We start from the raw sequence: 24,013 nt of genomic DNA, 5'->3' as shown, positions 1-24,013 counted from the left end.
GTCACGATCCGAGGAAAGTTGCCTCATCCTTAAATTTCTTTAATAATATGGATTTCGAACATCTTCGCTCATACACTGGCTGGAAGTCATCCAGAGTTTTCTTTCGACACTATGCGAAGCAAGTGGAGCAACTAAAGAGGTCTGTGGTAGCAGTGGGTAGTGTCGTTAAACCTGCTGTTTAACTCTGCAAGGAACACTGAAATTAATTGGGACGATTAATTCTAGGGTGGGTGTGTAGTCATGGACTGTTCTACAGACTAAGTGTTAGGGCACTATGGTGTCCACATTGACTGTTCCATAATCAAGGTGAACCTAGCATAAGTACAGACACCTGTGCCAAGCGTTTCCAATGCCAGTGTGACTGAATAGTAATACAGACTTTTTATAATTTTAATACCTCGGTATTTTAAAGTGGCACTAATGTTTTTCTTTCAGATAAACAATTTTCTGTTTACTATGATCCTTATGCTTATTTGTTGGTTATCCTCATTTTATATATGTATAATTGTTTAACCTGTTTTATTTTTATTGATTGTCAATAAACTAGTTCTTGTGAACCTTGCGTCTCATTCGCCCGTGTCATTTTACTAGAAAATGGTTTAGCATTACGTAAACTATGTATACTTTAACATGAGTAATTCTAATAGATTGTTCCTTTCTGCAAGCATCTTTCATTGGTTTATGCTTTCCCCTAGTGGGAGGACTTCATGCCCTAAGGGGATGGTAGCGGATGTACAAGTTTTTCTCCTACCCGGATATAAACCTTTGTCCAATCCAGTAATCGAACGGGGAGCTTGTCGGTATTTCATATCGACACAGCGGTTCTTTTACAAACTTTGCTTTACATAATATAGAGTGAAACCACTATATTGGCTTGTCTGTTATTCATACATAGGTATATGTACTCTTCGAGACTTTTCCAGAGTCTAGTACGACTCTTCCCTGTAGGGGGCAGGAAGCACTAACATAGTCTATGGTTAGATGAAAAGATGTATGACAGTAACATCTTAGGTCTCTAGGTCTAGTCTGACTGGGGAATACCTTCTTGAGAGTACGGCACATTCTAAGAATCCACAGATACAGTAATGCCCTGGTATACTTCCATCAGAACGACATGGCTTGAGCCTAAAAAACGGATTTTGAGCGAAGCGAAAAATCTATTTTTGGGTGATATAGCCATGTCGTCCTGATGGACCCGCCCTTCCTTTTTTCTAAAAAGGGCTATAGAACCCCTCCCTATATACATTATCTGTAGCACCTCGTGTATCGCTAAAAGGAATACAGATGGCGCTGTCGGCGGCGCTATGCACGCATACGAAGCGAGATAGGAGAGGTACCTTACGAGCGGCTCTCCTTTCTTTCTCGTTTTTCGTTTTCTTGCCACTTGACCCCTTCGAAGTGTTAATTCTGTTCGGGGTGCAGATTGCTATGTGGCGTGTCAAGAATACGTCCTCTGATATTTCGCGATATCCCTGGTTCATTTAATATGGGATATTCGCCCCAGGAGTTAGAATTCTGGGTACCTTAAGGTAAATTCTCTGGGAATATCACCGTAGTCAAATATACCCAAGGAAGCTACCCTATAGGAACTTCCATCAGGACGACATGGCTATCTCACCCAAAAATAGATTTTTCGCTTCGCTCAAAATCCGTTAATTAAATCCTTGTGTCAAGCCATACAAAAAGTTTTGGCACCTTTACAGGCTAACCCTGGATTTTCCTTGCATCTTACAAGAGAGAAAGAAATTAGTAGAAAAAAGATGAATCCTTCAAAAACTTTATTTCTTGCCTTGCAGCAAAGACTCTGACTCTCAAAGGAATTTGTTTCCATAAAAACTTCCTCAAATTGTGAACGCTGTACAGCGTATGAAAGCATACATTTAACTATTGCAGGAAAACAGGTCTCTCGTAAAACAACAACCTTGAGCTCCAAGGCTCGAGTGATATCTGTGTACAATCGGTCTAACCAATTATTCTAGATTCCTAATTGATTCATCAACATTAGGGGCCTAGTCAGACAGTCACTGGCTCAAAGAGCAACTGGGTAATCTAAGCTCGCTGTGAGCCTGGATCGAGCTGTGATTCTGAGTTGCATCGTGAGACAGGATCGCATGCGATGAGAGATTGCATCTAAGAAGCACCTGTCTAGCAGACACCTGCCTGGGAATAATACATCTATTAGCCACACCTAAAGGGAAGGTGAATTTTGGGAAACGTGTCTGGTGAGGCTTGTCGGAGAAAGAGCTTCTAGTAGAAGAGAGTCCTGATGAGACTATTCCTCTGCAAGCAAAACCCCTAGATGATGCATGGAAGAGAAGCATTCTGGAAGAGGAGCGTCTGAAAGAGCACATTGGCCAGTCATCTCCTGAAGGTCTGGAAAAAAACATACTGTCTATGAGAAAGGGAGAAAGGAACTGCCAACTTCAGCATCCTGTTCCTTTCCTCTTAAAATGATATTTTGATTATAAAATAAATTTTTGAATATACTTACCCGGTGAATATATAATAGCTGACGTCTCGGACGGCTCGACAGAAACACAAAAACTCGCGAGCGATCGCCGTGAAGGTTGCGGGTGTGCCCACCAGCGCCGACTATCGGCCAGATACCGCATATACTTGTAAACAGCTCCAGTTCTTCTCATTCCGCTGGGTCTCTATCGGGGAGGAAGGGAGGGCCTTTAATTTATATATTCACCGGGTAAGTATATTAAAAAATTTATTTTACTGTATAATCAAAATATCATTTTTAAATATTAAACTTAGCCGGTGAATATATAATAGCTGATTCACACCCATGGTGGTGGGTAGAGACCAGTATTAATACAATAAAGGCGTATATGCTTAGAGTTTTTGACAGTTATATCATAACAAAACCCAAATAAATATAGGTACCTGGTAAGGAAGCTGACTCTGACGATTACTCTGCCTTATTAGTCCGCTTTCCTCACGAAGCCCAGCCATCCTCTCAGGATGCTGAAAGACTCCCAGGAGCTGTTATATCCAGGGCGACCACCCATACAACAGGACCTCATCAAAACCCTTAATCTGGGCGCTCTCAAGAAAAGACATTTGACCACCCGCCAAATCAAAAAGGATGCGAAAGGCTTCTCAGCCTTCCGTATAACCCAAACAAGATTAAAAACATTTCAAAAGAAGATTAAAAGGATATTGGGATTAAGGGAATGTAGTGGTAGAACCCTCACCCACTACTGCACTCGCTGCAACGAATGGACCCAGTGTGTAGCAGTCCTCATAAAGAGTCTGGACGTCTTTTAAGTAAAATGAAGCGAACACCGACTTGCTCCTCCAAAAGGTCGCGTCCATAATACTTTACAGAGATCTGTTTTGCTTAAAGGCCACGGAAGTTGCTATCGCTCTTACTTCGTGCGTCTTGACCTTAAGTAAACAACGATCTTTTTCACTTAAGTGAGAATGAGCCTCTCGGATTAAAAATCTAATAAAATACGATAAAGCATTTTTAGACATAGGCAATGAGGGCTTCTTAACTGAGCACCATAAGGCCTCAGATCCACCTCGTAAAGATCTGGTACGAGCTAAATAAAACTTAAGAGCTCTAACTGGGCACAGTACTCTTTCAAGCTCGTTGCCTACGATCTCTGATAGGCAAGGTATATCAAAAGATTTAGGCCAAGGACGAGAAGGCAGTTCATTTTTGGCCAAGAAACCAAGCTGAAGCGAACATGTGGCTTTATCTGTAGAAAAGCCGATGTTTTTACTAAAGGCATGGATCTCACTGACCCTTTTAGCCGAAGCCAAGCACACTAAGAAAAGCGTCTTGAGGGTGAGATCCTTCAGGGAGGCTGAATGTAATGGCTCAAACCTGTCGGACATTAGGAACCTTAGGACCACGTCTAAGTTCCATCCAGGAGTTGCCATACGACGCTCCTTAGAGGTCTCGAAGGACTTAAGGAGATCTTGGAGATCTTTATTATTGGACAGATCTAAGCCTCTATGTCTGAACACAGAAGCCAACATGCTCCTGTAGCCCTTAATAGTGGGAGCAGAGAGGGAGCGAACATTTCTCAGATGCAGGAGAAAGTCTGCAATTTGGGCTACAGAGGTACTGGAAGAGGAAATGGATGATGACTTGCACCAGTCTCTAAAGACTTCCCACTTTGACTGGTAGACCTTGATGGTAGATGCTCTCCTAGCTCTCGCAATCGCTCTGGCTGCCTCCTTCGAAAATCCTCGAGCTCTTGAGAGTCTTTCGATAGTCTGAAGGCAGTCAGACGAAGCGCGGGGAGGCTTTGATGAAGACTCCTTACGTGGGGCTTCCGTAAGAGATCCATCCTTAAAGGTAGACTCCTTGGAACGTCTACCAGCCATTGAAGTACCTCTGTGAACCACTCTCTCGCGGGCCAGAGGGGAGCAACCAACGTCAACCTTGTCCCTTCGTGAGAGGCGAACTTCTGCAGTACCTTGTTGATGATCTTGAACGGCGGGAATGCGTACGCGTCCAGGTGAGACCAGTCCAGTAGAAAAGCATCTATGTGGGCCGCCTCTGGATCTGGGACTGGAGAGCAATAGGTCGGGAGCCTTTTGGTCAACGAGGTGGCAAAGAGGTCTATGGTGGGTTGGCCCCAAGTCACCCAAAGACTCTTGCACACGTCCTTGTGGAGGGTCCATTCTGTGGGGATCACCTGACCTCTCCGACTGAGACAGTCCACCAAGACGTTCAAGTCCCCCTGGATGAATCTTGTCAACAGGGAGATGCCTCGATCTTTTGACCAGATGAGGAGGTCCCTTGCGATGACGAACAGTGTGTGGGAGTGAGTGCCTCCTTGCTTGGAGATGTACGCCAAGGCTGTGGTGTTGTCCGAATTGACTTCTACCACTTTGTTTCGTAGAAGACTCTCGAAACTCGTCAAGGCCAAGTGAACCGCCAACAGCTCCTTGCAGTTGATGTGCATGCTCCTCTGATCCGACGTCCAAAGACCCGAACATTCCAGACCGTCCAGAGTCGCTCCCCAACCCAAATCCGACGCGTCTGAGAACAACACATGGTTTGGGTTCTTGACCGCCAGGGACAGACCCTCTCGCAGACTTATGTTGCTGTCCCACCAGTTCAGGCACGTTTTTACTGGCTCGGAGATCGGGATTGACACAGTTTCCAAAGTCTTGCTCTTGTTCCAATGGGAGTCTAGATGGAACTGGAGAGGGCGAAGGTGAAGTCTCCCTAGTGAGATAAATTGCTCCAGGGATGACAGAGTCCCTAAGAGGCTCATCCAACTTCTCACTGAGCAACGGTCTTTTTTCAGCATGAGGCGGACTTTGAGCAGGGATCGCTCTATCCTGGTGGCAGACGGAAAAGCCCGAAAAACTAGACTGCGAATTTTCATCCCCAAATAGAGAATCGTCTGGGAGGGACTCAGTTGAGACTTTTCTAAGTTCACCAACAGTCCCAACTCTTTTGCCAGACCCAACGTCCATTGAAGGTCCTGCAGACAGCGATGACGGGACGATGCTCTGAGAAGCCAGTCGTCCAGGTACAGGGAGGCTCGAATTCCCGATAAATGAAGGAATTTTGCCACATTCCTCATGAGCCTCGTAAACACGAGAGGAGCAGGGCTGAGGCCGAAGCACAGTGCTCGGAACTGGTACACCACATTCCTGTAAACAAACCTCAGATACGGTTGAGAATCTGGGTGTATAGGAATGTGGAAGTATGCATCCTGCAGGTCGAGAGAGACCATCCAGTCTCCCTCTCTGACCGCTGCTAGGACGGACTTCGTGGTCTCCATCGTAAATTTTGTTTTTACAACAAAAACGTTGAGCGCACTGACGTCCAGCACTGGCCTCCAACCTCCTGTATGCTTTGGGACTAGGAAGAGACGGTTGTAAAATCCCGGTGATTGAAGGTCCGAGACTTTCACCACCGCTCCCTTCTCTAGCAACAGAGAAACCTGCTGATGTAGAGCTTGTCTCCTTGACTCCTCTCGATACCTGGGAGAGAGGTCTAAAGGAACCGTTACTAGAGGAGGTCTGCGTACAAAAGGTATTTTGTACCCCTCCTTGAGCAACAACACAGACTCTTGGTCTGCACCCCTCTTCTCCCAGGCCTGCCAGAAGCTGTTCAGTCTGGCCCCTACCGCTGTCTGAGGACATGGGCAGTCAGACTCTGCCACGGGAGGACTTGGATCCTCTCCTCTTGCCTCTTTTACCGTCGGCACGAGCGCCTCCCCTGCTGGGGGCTCTGCCACGAAAGGGCGGGATAAACCTAGTCGCTGGGGTATCGATCTTGGGTCTTACGACATAAGACGATGAAGGAGCACCCTTACGAGCAGAAGTAGCCATCAGGTCGTGTGTATCCTTCTGCACCAGCGAAGCCGCAATATCCTTGATCAACTGTTGAGGAAACAAGGCAGATGACAAGGGGGCAAAGAGAAGCTCCGACCTTTGACAGGGAGTTACTCCTGCCGAAAGGAACGAGCAAAGAGTCTCCCTTTTCTTCAGGACTCCAGCCGTAAAGGTAGCGGCGAGCTCATTGGAGCCATCACGGATGGCTTTGTCCATGCAGGACATAATAAGCACGGAAACATCCTGGTCGGCCGACGAGATCTTCCTGCTTAATGCTCCTAGAGACCAATCTAAGAAGTTAAAAACTTCGAAGGCCCTGTAAACCCCTTTAAGGAGATGGTCAAGGTCCGAGGAGGACCAATAAACTTTAGAGCGTCTCATGGCCAGGCGACGGGGAGAGTCTACGAGGCTTGAGAAGTCTCCCTGGGCAGAGGCAGGAACTCCCAAGCCGAGAACTTCTCCCGTGTCATACCAGACGCTCGCTCTAGAAGCTAGTTTAAAAGGAGGGAAAGCAAAGGCCGTCTTCCCCAAACTCCTCCTGGTGATCAACCAGTCGCCTAGCAAACGTAAAGCCCTCTTAGAAGAGCGAGAGAGCACTAGCTTAGTAAAAGAAGGCTTCGAAGCAGCTAGGCCTAGCGCAAACTCTGACGGAGGCGAACGAGGAGCAGAAGTTACAAAATGGTCTGGGAAAAGATCCTTAAAAATCATCATGATTTTCTTAAAGTCCATAGAGGGTTGAGCAGCTTTAAGCTCTTCTCCGTCTGATAAAATGCCCAAAGGAATATCAGTAGGCGGAGGATCAGCAACTTCCTCATCTGAAGGAACCTCGTCCGACAATTGTCGAGTCTCATGAAAAGGAGAGACCTGTCGCGGCGGCAATGCTTGACAGGCAATGTCCACAAGCAAAGGAGCAGCAGTAGCAGTCGAGGAAGCGACGTCATGCCGCTGCTGAAAGGACTGAAAACCTTGCGACTGACCAACAACAACAACAGGAGTTGATGGACGCTCGACGTCACGTCGGAACTGCATTGACTGCCTAGACTGAGCAGTCAAAACAACCTTTGACTGCGGTGCTTGACGCTCAACGTCAAGTCGAGGCAACTGAGCTGGTTGGCGAACGTCCTGAACATCAACACGAGACTGCGGCAGCGGCTGAACGTCAACACGAGGCTGCGGCAGCGGCTGAAAGTCAACACGGGACTGCAGCGAGTGAGGATCCAAGTCACGTGACTGACGTGACAAACTACCGACGTGACAAACTACCGACATCACGTTTCATAACGTCAAAAGGACGAGTAAAAGCTCGTTTGGGCGGCTGACGGCCAGTCTCGATCAGCGTAACGGCGAGGATCATCGTGAACCTGCTCAACGGTATACTCCTCCATAAGGGAGGCAAGCTTAGTCTGCATATCCTGCAGGACAACCCATTTAGGATCAACGGGAGTCGGGACGGGCCGAGACGATGGTAACGTCTGTGTCGGCAAAACATTGCCTTTACTGAGACTCTCGGAGCCCGTGTTACGCTTACGTTTAATAGGCGAACAGTCTTCCGACGACTGCAAAGGGTCAGAGCTGTCCCAATGGCTACAGCCAGGACGCTGGACCTGTCCTGAAGGGACTGACTTCCGCTTCAAGGGTCTAGAAACCTTGCGCCAAGGTTTCTTTTGCGAAAAGCCTTCGGATGACGAGGTGAAAACAGCCTCGCTCGTCTTATGGTAGGGGCGATCTTGACGAGAAACGCCCGATACCAAAGAGGGAACGTCTGTACGTTGGTTAAAGCCTCTCGTCCCCTTAAGTCCTACGACATTACTTCTCCCTGGTGCAGGGGAGCCTGAAAGAGGTCTCGGACTAGGGGAGCGACAAGCACGAATAGACGAACCCTCGGTCGCAACACTAAATACACTTTGCGCACTTATCACTTTATCACTACGATTTTCTGATTTGGCACTCTGACACTTCAATAAATTCACATCTGACATGAGTTGGTTACGGTCCGATGCTAAGGACTCAACTTTCTCGCCTAAAGCTTGAATGGCAAGAAACATATCCCGCATGGACGGTTCATGAGTGCTTGTAGAGGGTTCAGGAACAACTACTACAGGGGAAGGATTAGGTTCAGGGGCATGGGAGGAGGAAAATTCCAACGACCTAGAGGAGCTTCTCCTCACCCTATCTCTCTCCAGCTTACGAGAATATTTATCGAACTCAAGCCAGTCGAATTCCGACAAGACCACGCACTCATCACACCGATCTCCTAATTGGCAGGTTTTACCCCGGCAATTAGAAAACACGGTATGTGGGTCGAGAGAGGCCTTGGGAAGACGTTTGTTACAATCCCTAGCATTACATTTGTGAAATTTAGGTCCAGGGATAGGAGAAGGGTCAGCCATATTGAACAGTCAAAGAAAATCCAAAACAAATCCAAAGTCATCAACAATAAACACTAGCCAAAAAAGGGTTCAAGAGTTTTAATTGAAGAGAAAAACACCCGTCACAGCGAAAGCTCAAAACAACCAAAATGAAGTACTTCACCAAAAATGACGAAAACTCAAGGTCAACAGCGAGCGGAATCAACTTGTCAATAAGACCGACAGAGAAGAACTGGAGCTGTTTACAAGTATATGCGGTATCTGGCCGATAGTCGGCGCTGGTGGGCACACCCGCAACCTTCACGGCGATCGCTCGCGAGTTTTTGTGTTTCTGTCGAGCCGTCCGAGACGTCAGCTATTATATATTCACCGGCTAAGTTTAATATTTAAAACTGCCTATTAAGGCACAAAAGGGTGGATCTCTGTTCGCACCTTTCTTAGAGGAAGAGGCAGCTGGAGGTTGTGATCGGGGTTAGAAGACTGCCTGATCTTCTTCAAAGCCAATACCGAAGGTGTGGCTTCGGTCTTACTACAGCCGTCTTTGAAAGGCCTAAGACCCTGAGAGTACCGTATTTCCCGTGTCATAAGACACACTTTTTTCCCTTAAAAATGCCCTCCAAAATCCCCCTGCGTCTTAACACAAGGATAAAGTTGTTCAGGGAAGTCTGGCAACCCTCATATACCTCGGTAATAACATACAAACACTCAAATGCACCACGCATAAAATATAAGCCTACAATTATCATTCATGTATAATAAAGAGATTTATTTTTAATGCGCTTTCTTTAATAAATGAAGGCAACTTGATGTTTTTGTTTTCGTGGACAGCTGATGACTCTCCATCTATTTACAAACATACCAACTAATGTTATCCAAGTAGACGATGCTAAGATGTATTGCTTATTTAGGTTCCGAAATTATACAGATACTTGTTGCTCAACAAAAATTAAAAAAAAAAAAATATCACAGGAAGTTGTGTGCAGTATTACCAAGTTAGCTTTAAACTATCTAAACCTAGAGTCACATAAACAACAGGAAAAATATTCCACCATGTAAAATTTATAGATATTTCTTTATTTGATCAATAATTCATTTTGTATGATATGTGTACATGAGGAATTTGGGAAATATTACTGAATTTCACTTCTCTGTCGAAATTTGGCCACAAACAATTGGCAATACTGCTTTCATGTAAAGAAACACTTGAAAACATTGTTACAATGGTAGCAACTACGACTGGTTTAGTGATTTTCTACATATATAATAAAATTGGCATAACATGTGCACAACTAATCTTTTTTTTACCTCATACATTTCATATTACACCCAAAATATGAAAATTTACTGTGCCAGACGAAAAATCCAACTAAAATTCACCGACTAAGAATCGCTGCTAAAATACCTTGTAAAATCGTCAATTTCTTTTTTTTTCCAAAAATTACTTAGCTAGCGTCTTATGACACGGGAAATACGGTAATTGCATAAAGGATAAAGAAATCATAGCTAGCCTTCATTCACCACTGCATCTACATCCCCCTGAGGAAACGGACATAACAGTATCCCTTACCTTTGAGAAACAGTTGACCCATTTATTTGGTTACTGGTGTGCCAAGGTCACAGCATTTGAACCAGACAGAATCACCTTGCTTTACTTTGCCAACTTCACAAGTACTGTAGTGGTGAAGTAAGTGACTGCACCATATCGCTAGTTGATAAAGGATTCAACAGCACTAGCTAGGATATCTGCTGCTTGCATGTGTAAACCAAGAAGAAGCAACTTGTTCCTTCAAATTTGGGGAAGTCTAACTCAAAAGGTAACATAGATAAGAATCTTACGTTCACCCTTGACCAACCGATCGAGTTGGAGACATGTTACTTTCAAGCATGTCTCAAACTCAAGGACAGTGTCCCAAGACACTATAGCGTCATACCAAGAACAAAGTCTAAGAGTACCAAGGAAAAATGCAGGAAAAAGTTTGAAAATCTGCCAAAGTTTTCAGGCAGTGGAAGGGCTGTCTCTGCTGATGGGTAATCTCCAGATTTGCTGTTATCTCTCCTATGTAAAGGACGAAGGTTTGTAATTCTAACGGAATAAATAGCCAAAGTTTGAGAGGCAGAATAAGTACAGTGTACTGTTTGTGGCAGAGTAAAAAGTGAGTGTCTAGCTGATGGACAGGTGGGCGGAGTTTCCCCCACCAATGTTCAGTAGTTATGACGACTGTACCTAGTTAAATTTTTAATGCTCGTTCTAGTTCCATTGAAGTCATATTCCTAATAAAGGATGATGGTTTGTAAGGTATTTAAGTAGGAGCAAATAATTACATCTACAGGTATTGAATGAGCATACAAGTTCAATTATAAAATGTAAAAGCTTCACCATATATACTGTATCTTACTTGAAAAAGGCCTCTTGACCTCTTTTGTCAAGGTCTGTAAATGATAAAGCTGAATGCCATTTCCTTAGTTCCTCCTCATTTGAATGTTCACCTCTTCCAAGTTTTTTTGGGGTCTGGAAAAGAGTAAAAAAGCTTTGAAAAAAAAAAAAAAAAAGTTGTGGTGTCTTTGCACCTGGAATATTTCTCATTACTATACAACAATGTGTACATACCGTAATATCAAATTAAGTACTGTAAAGCAAGTACATATATTTCATAAATATAGCATACAATGGAATGGAAATTTTTCTAATTTTGAAGTAAAACAGCAATGCAAGTTCAATCCTGAATTTCTAAATTTACATCAGATAATCAAGTCTCGTAAAGTTCCAGACACTATCTAACACGATATTTTTCATGTTTTCCTAAAATGTCAAATTTCTTAGATATGTATTTTTTCTTAACTATACAAACCTGATTCCTTTACTTAAATGACATGGATGACAGCAAAGGCTGGAATATGACTAATTTGGAAGTAATTTGTATTTATTCAGACACTAAATACAAACCCTTTCGCTATCCATAGGGATTATACTTTCAGCAAAGCTGGAAGACTAGCCATAAGATTTTCCAGCGAGGTGTAATTACCACCTGCTAGTTAGCTGGGGTAAGGGGGGTAGCCCACTACCACGCTCACTCACACAACAATATTGTCTTATCACTTTTGCCTCATCCAAGAATGGATGTTACCACTCTGCCTCTCCAACTTTTTCGACTTGCCATTTGATTTTCTTTTTCTTTAATTTTTTGCTTTTCCTTTACAGGTGCACTTGTTGTTTCTTCTTGCTGTCTACCATACGGACCTGATGGACGATACTGCAGGACCTTCAAGTCCTCTGCTGAGATCAAACCCCATTCGTTGTGTCTGGCCTGCCAAGGAGGTCGTTTTGATCAGGATAACACCTGCGACGAATGCAGGAAGTGGTCTTCCTTCAAGTGGGAGAAATTTGGGCACCAGAGCAATAAGTCCAAGAGAGATTCTTCGCCTTCGGGGTCTTTCTCGAAGTCAATGAAACCTCAGACTTCTTCTTTGACTGCCTAATCTCTTCCTAAAGCTCCTGCTCGATCAATTTCTTTTGGGAATCAGTCAAACAGGAGTGTTGACCAGTTAATACCAGGCCAGCCCAGGGGTTTAAGGGACAATGCTGCTTTCCCTAGAGAAGCAGCTCTGCCCCTTCCCTTGGGTGGAACCTTTTCATATTCTGAATTCTTACAGGTTTGGCTATCGCTGAGTGTGGCCAGTCTGCCTTCGGAGTTGCTGATGGAGCTCCTACAGCTGCGTGCCGAGAGGAAAAGGACTTGGCTTCTTAAGAGGTAGAAGTTCCTACACCGAAGAGTGCTGAGGTTGACGCCTTTGCCACCGGCGAAGTTCTGGTTTTGCCTCTGCCTGCAGCTGCCGCCGAAGACTGCGTTTTTCCCCCTTCAGCCTGAGGGGAAGCAAAGTCTTAGGCATGTTCCTGCTCCTTCGGGTGGTCACCTCTCTCGTTCCCGAGCGGAGCACTCCGCTGAAGCTTAGCTACAGAGACCTTCCAGACGTCGGCCTGCCTCTTCTCTGTCGTTCTCCAGTCCTCCGGAGTGTGACTCATCTGCCGAGGATCGCCATCAACAAACCCAGCACACCCACTCGCCACACCGTTGCCGACCTGCTGCGACAATTTCACGGAACGACAATCATCTCACTGTTTATCAGCTCGTGGTTGCTGTTCCCCAGCTCTTGATCGCCATTCCCCAGCTTGTGGTTGCCGTTCCCCAACTTTTGATAGTCACTCGCCAGCTCATGATTGCCACCCGCCTGCTAGTGATCGTCACTCGCCAGCTAGTGATCGTCACTCGCCCGCTAGTGATCGTCACTCGCCAGCTCGTGATCATCTGCCTACGCGTGACCATTGGCTGCACTATCTGGACAAGCCTTCCAAACCTTCGACGGACAACCTAGCCACTGCGCATGCGTGTGAAGCACGCTCTCCTAGACTTAGACCTATGCGCCCAGTTCCCTTCCCTGCCGGTCAGAAAGAACCTACAAGGAAGCACATCTCTTCTGCTGCAGGTTCTCCAGCTCGCTCTTCCAAGACAGAGAGAGAGGGTATGCCAGAGCCTATCCATCAAGGTAAGAGAGCTCACTCACCTTTTCAGGTACTAAAACCACAATCTCCTAAGAGGCAACCTCCATCTTTTAGCCTCCCAAAAGGAAACCCCCATCCTTCCTGCTGCTGGGAACGAACCATCCCGGTTTGACATCTTGGTAAAGGCAGCAAGTCGAACCGTCTCGGAAGCAGTTCTCCTGTCGAGACAGGTAGCAGTAGCAACTACGCCTAGGATCCCGTTGGAGAAGTTGATCTCCTACTCCTCTGCCTCTCCTGCGTCTGAACTTACGCAAAGATTCTCCGTGGCGGCCACTTCCAAGACCCTGAATCCTCATATGATGGTCTCGCCCATCAAGAGAGTCAGGAGCTGTGGGTGTGGCTAGTCCGATCCAGCAGGACTTCTCGCAACTCCATTTGACCACCAAGAAGAAGAGAAGGCTGTAGAATCCTCCTCCTCCTCCTCAGGGAGACCTTCTCTATTCCCCTTACAAACTCGGGCTAACGATCTCCATGAGTGATATTTCTTTTTTCAGCTTCTGTCCATCACCAATTGAAGTGGTCCCTTCAGAGTTACGCCCTGTCTCCATAGAGACAAAACAACCCGCGGCACCACCTTCATCAAGAGAAGGATAGACTTCTTCTAGATAGAAGGAGCCTTCCAGACCATCGATTCTGGACAAGTTCCTTCCGTTTTGGACTGAGTCTAAGGAATCCAAGACAGTGCCTAAGAACTCAAAGGCCAGAGTGGTACAACAGCTACAAGAGAGGTCAAGTGGGACCTTCCCAGCAGCAGCAGGGACATCAGCAAGCGACGTTCCATCAGCATCAACCGTAGACAACCTTGATCCATCCCGGGCTCCTATGGGTGAGAGCTGAGAGGTGGAGGATGACAACAATCTCCCTAGGGCTGACAGTCCTAAACATCCGGAAGTATAGCAAAAGGAGTCGGAATATGTCTTTTGGCAGGCTTCGGCCTGCATGAGGGCCCTCAACGGGTTAGCCGACCCTATGACAGCACCTCAGGGGAGGTAGAGATGTTATGAACGGGACAAGATATCCTAGACTGATCACGGAGATTGTCCAAGAATCGGCCCCGAGTTGCCTCCACCTGTTTGCGCAACTTTGTAGGCACACCCCCACTGGTGGAAATACAGGAGGACTGCCTACCCTAGCGTTTGTGGCCTCGGCTGCTCCCTCTAGGATTTTTACCCCCCCTGGAGGACTTTTTGCCTTTCCTGTCTTTGACAAGAAAGGGTTTAGACACCGTTGTCTTCGCTGCAGTTTTTGTCGTCGTTGTGGTCTTGATTGGACGGGACTGCTGTGGTGCTGGAGGTTTATAGGGCTTCGATTGTTAAAGCCCTTTGGAGGAGGGAGTCTTGATGAGACTTCCTCCACCTCTCAGCAGCATGTTCCACAACCTTAGGCTCAAACAGATGAGACCCCTCTATGGAGGAATGTCTGAGCCTATTGATCTCGACGCTAGGGACCTTCTGGTGGAATCTCTCAGCTACTGCATTCCGAAGTTTCAAGATGGTATTTGCCCACAAGTTCGAGACTTGGTGGGCAAGAAACTCGATCGTGCGAGTACCTGAGAGAAGGAAGGTTTCCATAGCTTTCCTGGTGCGTTCCTTGGAGAAATCCTCGGATCGTATCAGGATACCTAAGGTCTCCAACCGGATATCAAGCCACGAAGAAGCTTGCATAGCATACTTCGTGACCTTCTCCTGGTTGAGGATCTCGGCTGCCAAGAACGAGACCTGCCGGCTGGAGAGTATCTCAAGAGGGACTCCCCTGGTAAGCTCTTCCAGCGAGTGGTGAAGAGGAAGAGCTGAACTAGGCTCCTCCAGGATCTCAAAGTACGTACCTCCTCTGCTGTACGCGAGGAGGTGGGAGGAGCTTGTTCGTGGGATCGGAACGGTTGGAGGAGGACATCTCAGATAGCTGCTGAGTGATCTTGTCCCTGGTAATCTTCACCCCTTGAGACCAGGGCAGGGCTGCACTGGTCTTAGAGGTTTTTTGAGTACCAAAGACGCGCTCTACGACTGTGTCTTTGCCCTCTTGAGGGCGGATCTCTGGGTCGGAAAACCCATTGAGAACCCTCATTAGAGTCAGAACCTGCCAGAATGCATATTCTGACTCCTGCTGGTCTCCTCTTGTTGTAGGACTTGCAGCGAAGTTTCCTTCTATCCCCAAAGGCTCTTCTTGGGGAGAGACGAAGACATTCCCTGAGTGGCTGGCTGCCTCCATCCTAGCCCTAGTGGAGGACTTTGGCATGGTTTTGGAGTCTTTAGATTCCTTCCGGGAAAGGAGGTAAGACTCCAACATCGATGAGTGTGGCATGTCCCTTCTATTCTCAGACTGTGAGGAACTCTCGGGGTGAAGAGAGATTTCCTCCATTGGTGCAATGGGGTAAAGTCTCTCTCCACATGGTTCCCTAGGAGATCTTCGTCCGAAAGGGATGGAGAGTTAGTCTGAGGAATACGAGAAACTTACCTCGATGGTCTGAGTGGAGTCAGTTTCGCCCTCGGGGAAGTGACCGCGTCCGGAACTCCTCTTTTCCTCTTCAAAGGGGTAGAGGAGGCCATGGTTCTATGCTCTAGATCAGACAGGACAGGCTTGAAAGCCTGGGTTACAGCTCTGATCAAGGCATTAAACCAGGGTTGCTGGCTGAGAGACGCACTGTCAGACAGACCCCCTGAAGGGAAAGGGACCGAAGGTTCACTGGAAGGAGTTACTGGAATAGGTGGGTTCGCCTTAGAATGTAGCTTAGGGATCCTGCACCCCTCTGCATGTTTCCCTTCTCCCACAATACGCGGTGGTATGCGCTTGCGGGGAGGGGAATGAGGCGATGGCGACCTTGCCGGGTGACGTTGCTGTTGGTGCGCATGCTCGCACGTGGGAGAATATTGGCGCTCGCGCGCGGGAGACTGTTGGTGCTCGCACGCAGGCGCACAGGAGAATCATGATAAGTGCACAGGAGAATCACGATGAGCGCGCAGGCGCATAGGAGTGTGTTGCTGCGCGTCCGTAGAAGAAAGAGCGCGCAGGAGAATCATGATGGGCACGCTTCTGTAGGAGAGAGAGGGCGCGCGTATATCTGTGCGCGCGCGGGAGAAAGATGGTGCGCAGGGGAGCGCAAAACTGGTGAGTGCTGGCGCGCAGGTGAGCGAAAAACTGATGAGTGCTGGCGCGGAGGAAAAAGTTGGCGCGCAGGTGAGGGCAACAAGGTTGTTGCCTCACCTACAAACTTGCGCGCAGGAGAGTGATGGCGCGCATGTTTTGGCTGGCGCGTTGGTTGGCGGACAGGAGAGTGCGGATGCGCAGGTGATGTGGGGCGCTCATGTTGGCGCGCGGGAGGGCGCTGTTGCGCAGGAGAACCTTGGCTTGCAGGTAACTGGCGCGTAGGAGAAATTTGGCGCGCAGGTGAGTGCTGGCGCGTAGGAGATCGTGGGTGTGTGGGCGCATAGGTGCAGGAGAGCGCTGGCGAGCAGGAGATTGTTGGCGCACAGGAGATCGTTGGCGTGCAGGAGAGCGCAAGTGCGTTGTGGTGTGCTGACGCATAGGCGACCCTAAGCGTGTTTGCACAGGGTGCGCAGGTGATTGTGGGCGCGTGCGCATGTGGGCGCATGGCGTGCAGGAGAGCACTGAGGATCTTGATGGCGCGTAGGCGCATGATGGCGTGCAAGTGCATGAGGTTGCTGCCCTTTGTAAGGGCGAGCAAGATGGGTGGTGCGCCGAAGCGTTGATGACTGACAAGCTGCTGGTGAGTGCTGGTCAGGGCAAAATTGATGGTGCGCAATAGCGCACTTTGGTGGAGCTTTATTAGGCTCATACAGGAATGGCGATGGAAGGTCAGCAGGTCTGTTGGATGGATGGTCGACGTGTCCTTTAAAAGGACGACCATCCACAGAATGAGATCGCGAACGATCTGCAGAGAGGTCCAGGACCGAAGTCACAAGAATGGTTGCAGGTGCAGTGATGAATGATCGGTCTAGAGGCTCCTCTGCGAGGGACTGAATTGAAGACGTTGAACCAAAGAGGCGCCCCCTCACCATAGGTGAAGGAAGGCCTCTAAGGCGAAGAGGAAGACGAGCTTTCCGACGGATGTGCCCTCTGGGGGCCGTTGGATCAGCATGCTGACCATCAGCAGTCCTCCGAAGAGGAGTCTCTGTAAGTGAATTCTCCCGAGGGAGAGAAACACTAGCAGGAGAGACTGATGTTGAACTTAGTTTCCCCCTCAGAGGATGGTCAGGAACGGGGGAAACTTAAGTCGGTAGCTACCATAGAGTTTGGAGTGGCAAAGGAGATGGGTGATGTCGCATGAGACACCTCTGACACAACAATGTCGACAAGTGTCAGGGGATCTACCTCTGACGGTGACGACGATTGCTTGACAGAAGCACCCAGGGGGATGAAATCAAGCAATGCCTCCTTGGAGGGCGAACCCGTGAGCCCCAAGGAGGACCAAATCTGAAACACACAAGTTAGTGACAAGGCCTCCCCGGGGGGAGAGGTGGTGCTGCTTTGCTAGGGGAAGCAACCCCAACTCTCGAGACCCGGGGTTGGTCAGAAATAAAATGGTCTATGCTACTACTCGACGGTCTCTCGAAAGAGACCGATCGAGTAGGAGCTTCGGAGGAGGTTTGGGCGACGGAAGAAAAGGCCTTGGGTTTTTCTCCCTTCGAAGGTAAAATATCCCGCTTGGACTTCTTCATCCGCCGTCGCAAAAACCTCTCCCACTGGGAGGAAGACCACTCCCTACATTTGTTGACACTATCACACCGTTGACCTCTACAAGAAGGACAAAGGGCGTGAGGATCAGTCTCGACCGCCGACATGAATATTCCACAGGGGCGGTCGGAGAGTCCAGGGCAGGTGCGCATGGTCACAGAAATCAACTTCACACACACAGTCTAAGAAAAAAGAAAAAGCAAAAAGCATTAATGGCTGCCAACTGTTGGCGAGGATGAAGAACAGCAACGTCCGTTCACCATCCGAGCCGAAAGCAAAGTGAGCTCAATCACAGGTGTGTGAGGGGGAGCGGTAACTAGCTACCCTCCCTACACCCGCTAAATAGCGGTGTGGGTAGTTAACCCTCGTTAAAAATTAATGGCTCGTCATTTCAGCTACGCCGAAAGTAATACCCCTATTAAATAGCGTGGTTTGTATTCAAGTTACGGAACAAACTTGTCTTGTCCTGCAAAACACGAAAAAACACCCACCTACAGGACACATGGCACAAGTTATGAGGCGAGGATCATTCCGGATATGAGCTTGCAAGAACACTTTTGATGGAAGAAGATTGGCAAGAGAGTGTCCAAAAATTAGAGGTATGACGAGGCGATGGCGAGTGTTTGAAAAAACGTCTAGTAGAGGGTTGTTCATGAGGAGACTGGCGAGAACATAGCTCCCTAGGGAAGAACATTTAGTAGTGCACGAGGGCGAGGATCTATGCCTTTGAGGAACGAGAACACCCAGGGCCCTGGAGAGTGCACGCAAGGTACAAGAAGCAGGAACCTGGATAGGAAGCAATGATACAGGTGAAACTTGTATAGAAGCGCATTTGGAACAGTAAGAAGCTCTGCGTTGAGACTGACGATCTGGAGAAGCAATCACTGAGGAAGTTGATCACCTGGTGAAGCGCAAGGGCGTGGTCTGGAACTTCTTGGCGAGGGTCGTCTAGGTGGCGAGAGACCTCTTCTGAAGGGCAGGTCTAGGATCTTCCTCCAGAGTGAAAGGATCATATCGGGGTTGTGCAGCAACCAGGAGAACTTGCTCCGAAGAGTGATGATCAGGAGGTAAGGTCCTAGAAGGGCGAGGGTAATCAACACACTTAAGTGATAACAAATCCACAGAAAGACAGGGTTGAGGGGCTGTTAAAGCAGGATTAAGTACATCCTCTTAAGACACCGGGGCAACAACCGAAGATTTCTGGGCACACAATGGTAAGGCGATGACCTCCGTTGATCCTCTGGAAGCCCAAGGAGGGCCACAGCATACACAGGGTAAGATCTCAGAAAAAGAGGAGGGCTCCTCTTGAGGAATAAGTCCTACAGTTTCACTAGGGGAAACAGATGGTCCTCTCTGCCCCCAGAGGAAGCCAAAGGAGAAAAGTCAGAATGAACAGTACTGGAGGTGGATGAAGCCGCCCAGGCCTTCTTCGACTTTGAGAATGACCCCTAAGTGTGTTCTAACTGACAGCCAAGTTCTTGTTCTAACTGACAGCCAAGTTCTAAGTGAATTGTCAGTACGAGAGGGAGGGTTGCCTCCTTAGTACTGATAGGTAAATACCTGTCGGCCGTGTTCCAGCTTTGATGTTTTTTATCTCCTATAAATAAAGAAGAAGGTGTGGCTTTATTGCTGAGTGAAAGGATGACAGGTAAAGTAGTGGAATGGAGGGAGATATCATCTAGGTTAATGTGGGTAAGGGTTAGGTTGGGTAGGGAATGTTGGGCTTTTGTCAGTGCGTATGGGCCAGGTTGTGAGAAGAGTGAAGAAGAGCGAAATGAGTTCTGGAATGAATTAACTAAGTGTGTAGAAGGACTGGGTAGAAGGAATTATGTAGTTGTCATGGGTGACTTAATGCTAGAGTGGGCGCTGGAGAGGCAGAACGTGTCATTGGGAAGTATGGCGTACCAGGTGAAAATGAGAGTGGTGAGAGACTGGTAGATATGTGTGTTGAGCAAGAGATGGTGATAAGTTCTAGCTTTTTCAAAAAGAAAGATAAAAACATGCATACATGGGTAAGCGTGGCAAATGGAAGAGTGGTAGAAAGGGCGTTAATGGATTATGTGTTGATAACTAAAAGAATGTTTGGAAGATTGAAAGACGTGCACGTGTTTAGGGGTATGTCTAACAGTATGTCTGATCATTTTTTGGTTGAAGGAAAATTAGTTGTAGCAAAAGAGTGGGTGAATAGAGTAGGTGGATGTAAAAGGGAGCTAGTGAGGGTTGAAGAGCTAATAAAACCAGGGGTAAAAAGTAAATATCAAGAAAAGTTGAAAATGGCATATGATGAAGTGAAAGTAAGAGAAACTGGTAATTTAGAGGAGGAGTGGAAGTTAGTAAAAGAAAATTTTGTTGGGATTGCAAATGATGTGTGTGGCAAGAAGTTTGTTGGAGGCAGCATGAGGAAGGGCAGTGAATGGTGGAATGAAGGAGTGAAGGTAAAAGTGGAAGAGAAAAAGAGGGCTTTTGAAGAATGGCTGTAGAGTAATAGTGTAGAGAAGTATGAAAGATATACAGTAGAGAGATAAAATGTGGAAGTAAAGCGCAAGGTAAGTGAGGCAAAGAGGGCAGCTGACCTGAGGTGGGGTCAGGGATTGGGTCATTCATATGAAGAAAATAATAAGTTTTTGAAAGAAGTGAAGAGAGTAAGGAAGGCTGGTTCAAGAATTGAAGAGACAGTGAAACATGGAAAAGGAAGGTTGTTAAAAGGAGAGGAGGCAAGGAAAAGGTGGGCGGAGTATTTTGAAAGTTTACTGAATGTTGAGGATAATAGGGAGGCAGATATAATTGCTGTTGCAGGTGTTGAGGTGCCGGTGATGGGAGATGAGAATGAGAGAGAGATTACAAGAGAGGAAGTGAGGACAGCACTAGATGAAACGAGAGTAGGAAAAGCATCTGGTATGGATGGTGTGAGAGCTGAGATGTTGAAGGAAGGGGGTGTGACTGTACTTGGATAGTTGGTGAGATCGTTTAATGTGTGTTTTGTGTTGTCAATGGTACCAGTAGATTGGGTTTGTGCGTGTATTGTACCACTATACAAGGGTAAGGGAGATGTGCATGAGTTGTAATTCAAGGGGTATTAGTTTGTCGAGTGTAGTTGGAAAAGTGTATGGTAGAGTACTGATTAATAGGATTAAGGATAAAACAGAGAATGCAATCTTAGAAGTACAGGGTGGTGTTAGAAGAGGTAGGGGTTGTATGAATCAGATTTTTACAGTTAGGCAGATGGGCGAGAAATATGACAAATTCGTAGATAATTTGGATTTTTCCTAACTAGGCCTATACAAGCCTTAGCTATTTAATATGGGGTTATTACTTTCGCGTAGCCGAAATGACGAGCCGTTAAAATTTTAACGAGGGTTTACTACCCCCATCGCTAGTTAGGGGGGGTAAGGAGGGGTAGCTTGCTACCCCCCCCTCACACACCTGTGTTTTGAGCTCACTTTGCTTAGAGGTAGGACTTCACGGGGGACAGGGCTGGAGGGCAAGTTTGATTAAATAGCTAAGGTTTGTATAGTTAGGAAAAATACAAATTATCTACGAATTTGTCATTTGTGCCGTAACTGAAATACAAACCACGCTATTTAATATGGGTGAGTCAACCCTTAGGAAGGGTGGAAAAGTCCCAGCCATACTGGCTTTTGGCTTTTGCCCGGGGCCTTATTATCTGAGTGTGTCGGTACTCAACAATAAAGAGTCCCTGCACCTCGCTCGCACCTTGCTACGCAAGGGTTGCGGCCTACATAAGCTGTGTGTGAAGGATATGTGTGACTCGTCCTAGGAAGTTGACCTGAAGCTCTTTAGATGGAAAACTTTAGGCTAGGACTTACCCAATACCACCTCGTCAGGGTATGGGGACGTGACAGTATTAACTTAATACTAGGAACACAAGGAAGCATGGTTTACCTGCAGTGGTTTGAGGTCAGCTATGCAGAGAACCCAGGATGCTGCTTTCTCCAAGGGAGGAGAGGATGAAGAAAAGAATAAGGACCAGACAAATCTTTTCATTCATGCAGACTAGGACCGGGTAATAATGCCCTCAACCCTCTGCTACCTGTCCATTAAGGAGCCTGAGGTTAGACCAGCTGTTGTGCTGGAGCCAACACAGGGCCGATAGAGAACGTATTGACCCTCCTGTGTGTCACGTCTTGCAGGTAGTGGGCTGTGGAGGTCGTCTGACGCTTCCACGACCCTGCTTGTAAAACCTGCGTCACTGAGAAGTTCCTCTTGAAGGTCAGGGACGTAGCTACAACCCTGATATCATGCGCTCTAAGGCGACATGACGGAGGAGGGTCAGGATTCAGGGACAGATGGATCACCCTACGAATCCATGCGGAGATGGTATTCTTGGTGACCCTCCTCTTTGTTCTCCCAGTGCTCACAAACAAAACTTGCACTTGGGGACGAATGCAGCCGTTCTTTGAGATATAACCTCAAGACTCCTTACTGGACACAGTAGGAGATGGTCTGGGTCATCTGTTACAGAACAAAGACTCGAAATCCCGAAAGAGTCGAATCGAGGATCCGGCACTCCCGGATTCTGCGTCTTAGCCACAAACTCAGAGACGAATCTGAACGTTATCTCCCGTCATCCTCTTGCATGGGCGATGTATACGAGAGACCATGAAGTTCACAGACTCGCTTGGCCGAGGCCAAAGCTAGTAGGGACACCGCCTTCCAAGTTAGGTAGCGATTTGAAGCCTGGCGAAATGGATCGTAGGGAGGCCTCCTAAGAGGCCTGAGAATTCAAACCATGTTCCCTGGAGGAGGTATCACTTCCGACTGAGGGGAGGTAAGATCGTATCTTCGTATGAGTAGGGAAAGTACCAGCGAGGAAGAAAAGTACGCTCTTTTGGGCCTGAAGGCTAGACTTAAGGCTGAGCGATAGCCTTTCATTGCCGAGACTGAAAGGCGCATTCTTCCCGCAAATGAACGAAGAACTCCGCTCTTGCTGGAATAGTGGTATCGAGTGGAGAGATACCCCTTCACGATTCCAACCACAGAAAACTCGCCACTTTGCCTGGTAGGCCCCTGCGGATGACCTGCGCAGGTGTCCAGACATCCTGTTCGCAACTTGTTGCGACAATCCTCTCTTAGTGAGGAGATGCTGGATAGTCTCCAGGCGTGAAGTCAAAGCGAAGCTACGGCTTTGTGAAAGATGCTGGCATGTGGTTGTTTGAGTAGCTTGTGCCGCAGAGGGAGTTCTCCCGGAAGTTCCGTTGGAGTTGCGGAAGGTCCGGAAACCATTCCGCGTGATGCCATAGCGTAGCTATAAAGGGTCATCGAGTGATTGGCCGATATTCTGGTCTTGTTGAGCACGCTCCTCATCAGACAGAACGGGGGAAAAGCGCACACGTCGGTGCTGTCCCACCGTTGTTGGAAGGCATCTTGCCAGAGTGCTTTGGGATCTGGGGCTGGGGGCAATACAGCGGGAGCTTGAAGTTCAGCGCTGTAGCGAACCGATCCACAGTCGGATAACCCCACAAAGTCAGGACTTTGTTGGCTACTGGATGATCCAAGGACCACTCGGTACTCATTATCTGAGATCCTCTGCTCCGATAGTCGAGGAGCACATTCCCTTTGTCTGGAATGAAGCGAGCCGAGAGAGGCATCGAGTAGACTTTGGTCTATCTCAGTATCTCTACTGAGAGATGGGATAGCTGCTTTGAAAAGGCACCTCCTTGCTTGTTAGTGTAAGCCACTACTGTGGTGTTGTTGCTCATCACACCACAGAGTGATCCGCTAGGTCTTTGTAGGCACTGTTGAAGGGCCATGAAGAACAGCCTTCCTCTCTAGCAGATTTATATGGAGGCACTTTTCCGATTCTGACCACAGGCCAGAGGTCCTGTGGTACAGAACGTGGTCCCCCCCCCCCCCCCCCCGTTCCTTTGGGGTATCCGAAAACAGCCTCCAAACCGGGGGAAGGAACGAGAAGATCCATTCTTTCCCATAGGTTCTCGCCTGTCGCCCACCACTGGGGGTTCGTCCGTTCCGAAGGATCCATAGGGATCATGATGTCCAGGGAATCGCAGCCTTGATTCCACTCGGACCTGAGTCGTCCCTGGAGAGACCTCATCCT

General features: G+C 47.6%; 1 protein-coding gene across 5 annotated transcripts in view; it reads right to left on the bottom strand.

Annotated features, from left to right (window-relative positions):
- LOC137627612 (uncharacterized) overlaps positions 1-24,013 on the bottom strand; it is a 109,667-nt gene that overhangs the window by 50,135 nt on the left and 35,519 nt on the right. For all 5 annotated transcript variants that reach the window (XM_068358726.1, XM_068358708.1, XM_068358735.1 and 2 more), the window contains one exon: positions 11,084-11,196. In XM_068358726.1, the coding sequence (XP_068214827.1) occupies positions 11,084-11,196 (113 nt within the window). The remainder of the gene's footprint in view (positions 1-11,083; positions 11,197-24,013) is intronic.

The sequence above is a fragment of the Palaemon carinicauda genome, chromosome 2 (genome assembly GCF_036898095.1).
Source record: "Palaemon carinicauda isolate YSFRI2023 chromosome 2, ASM3689809v2, whole genome shotgun sequence".
In the NCBI taxonomy this organism is placed as follows: domain Eukaryota; kingdom Metazoa; phylum Arthropoda; class Malacostraca; order Decapoda; family Palaemonidae; genus Palaemon; species Palaemon carinicauda.
Note: the sequence above shows the minus strand (reverse complement) of the source record. Positions and strands in the feature narration are given on the sequence as shown.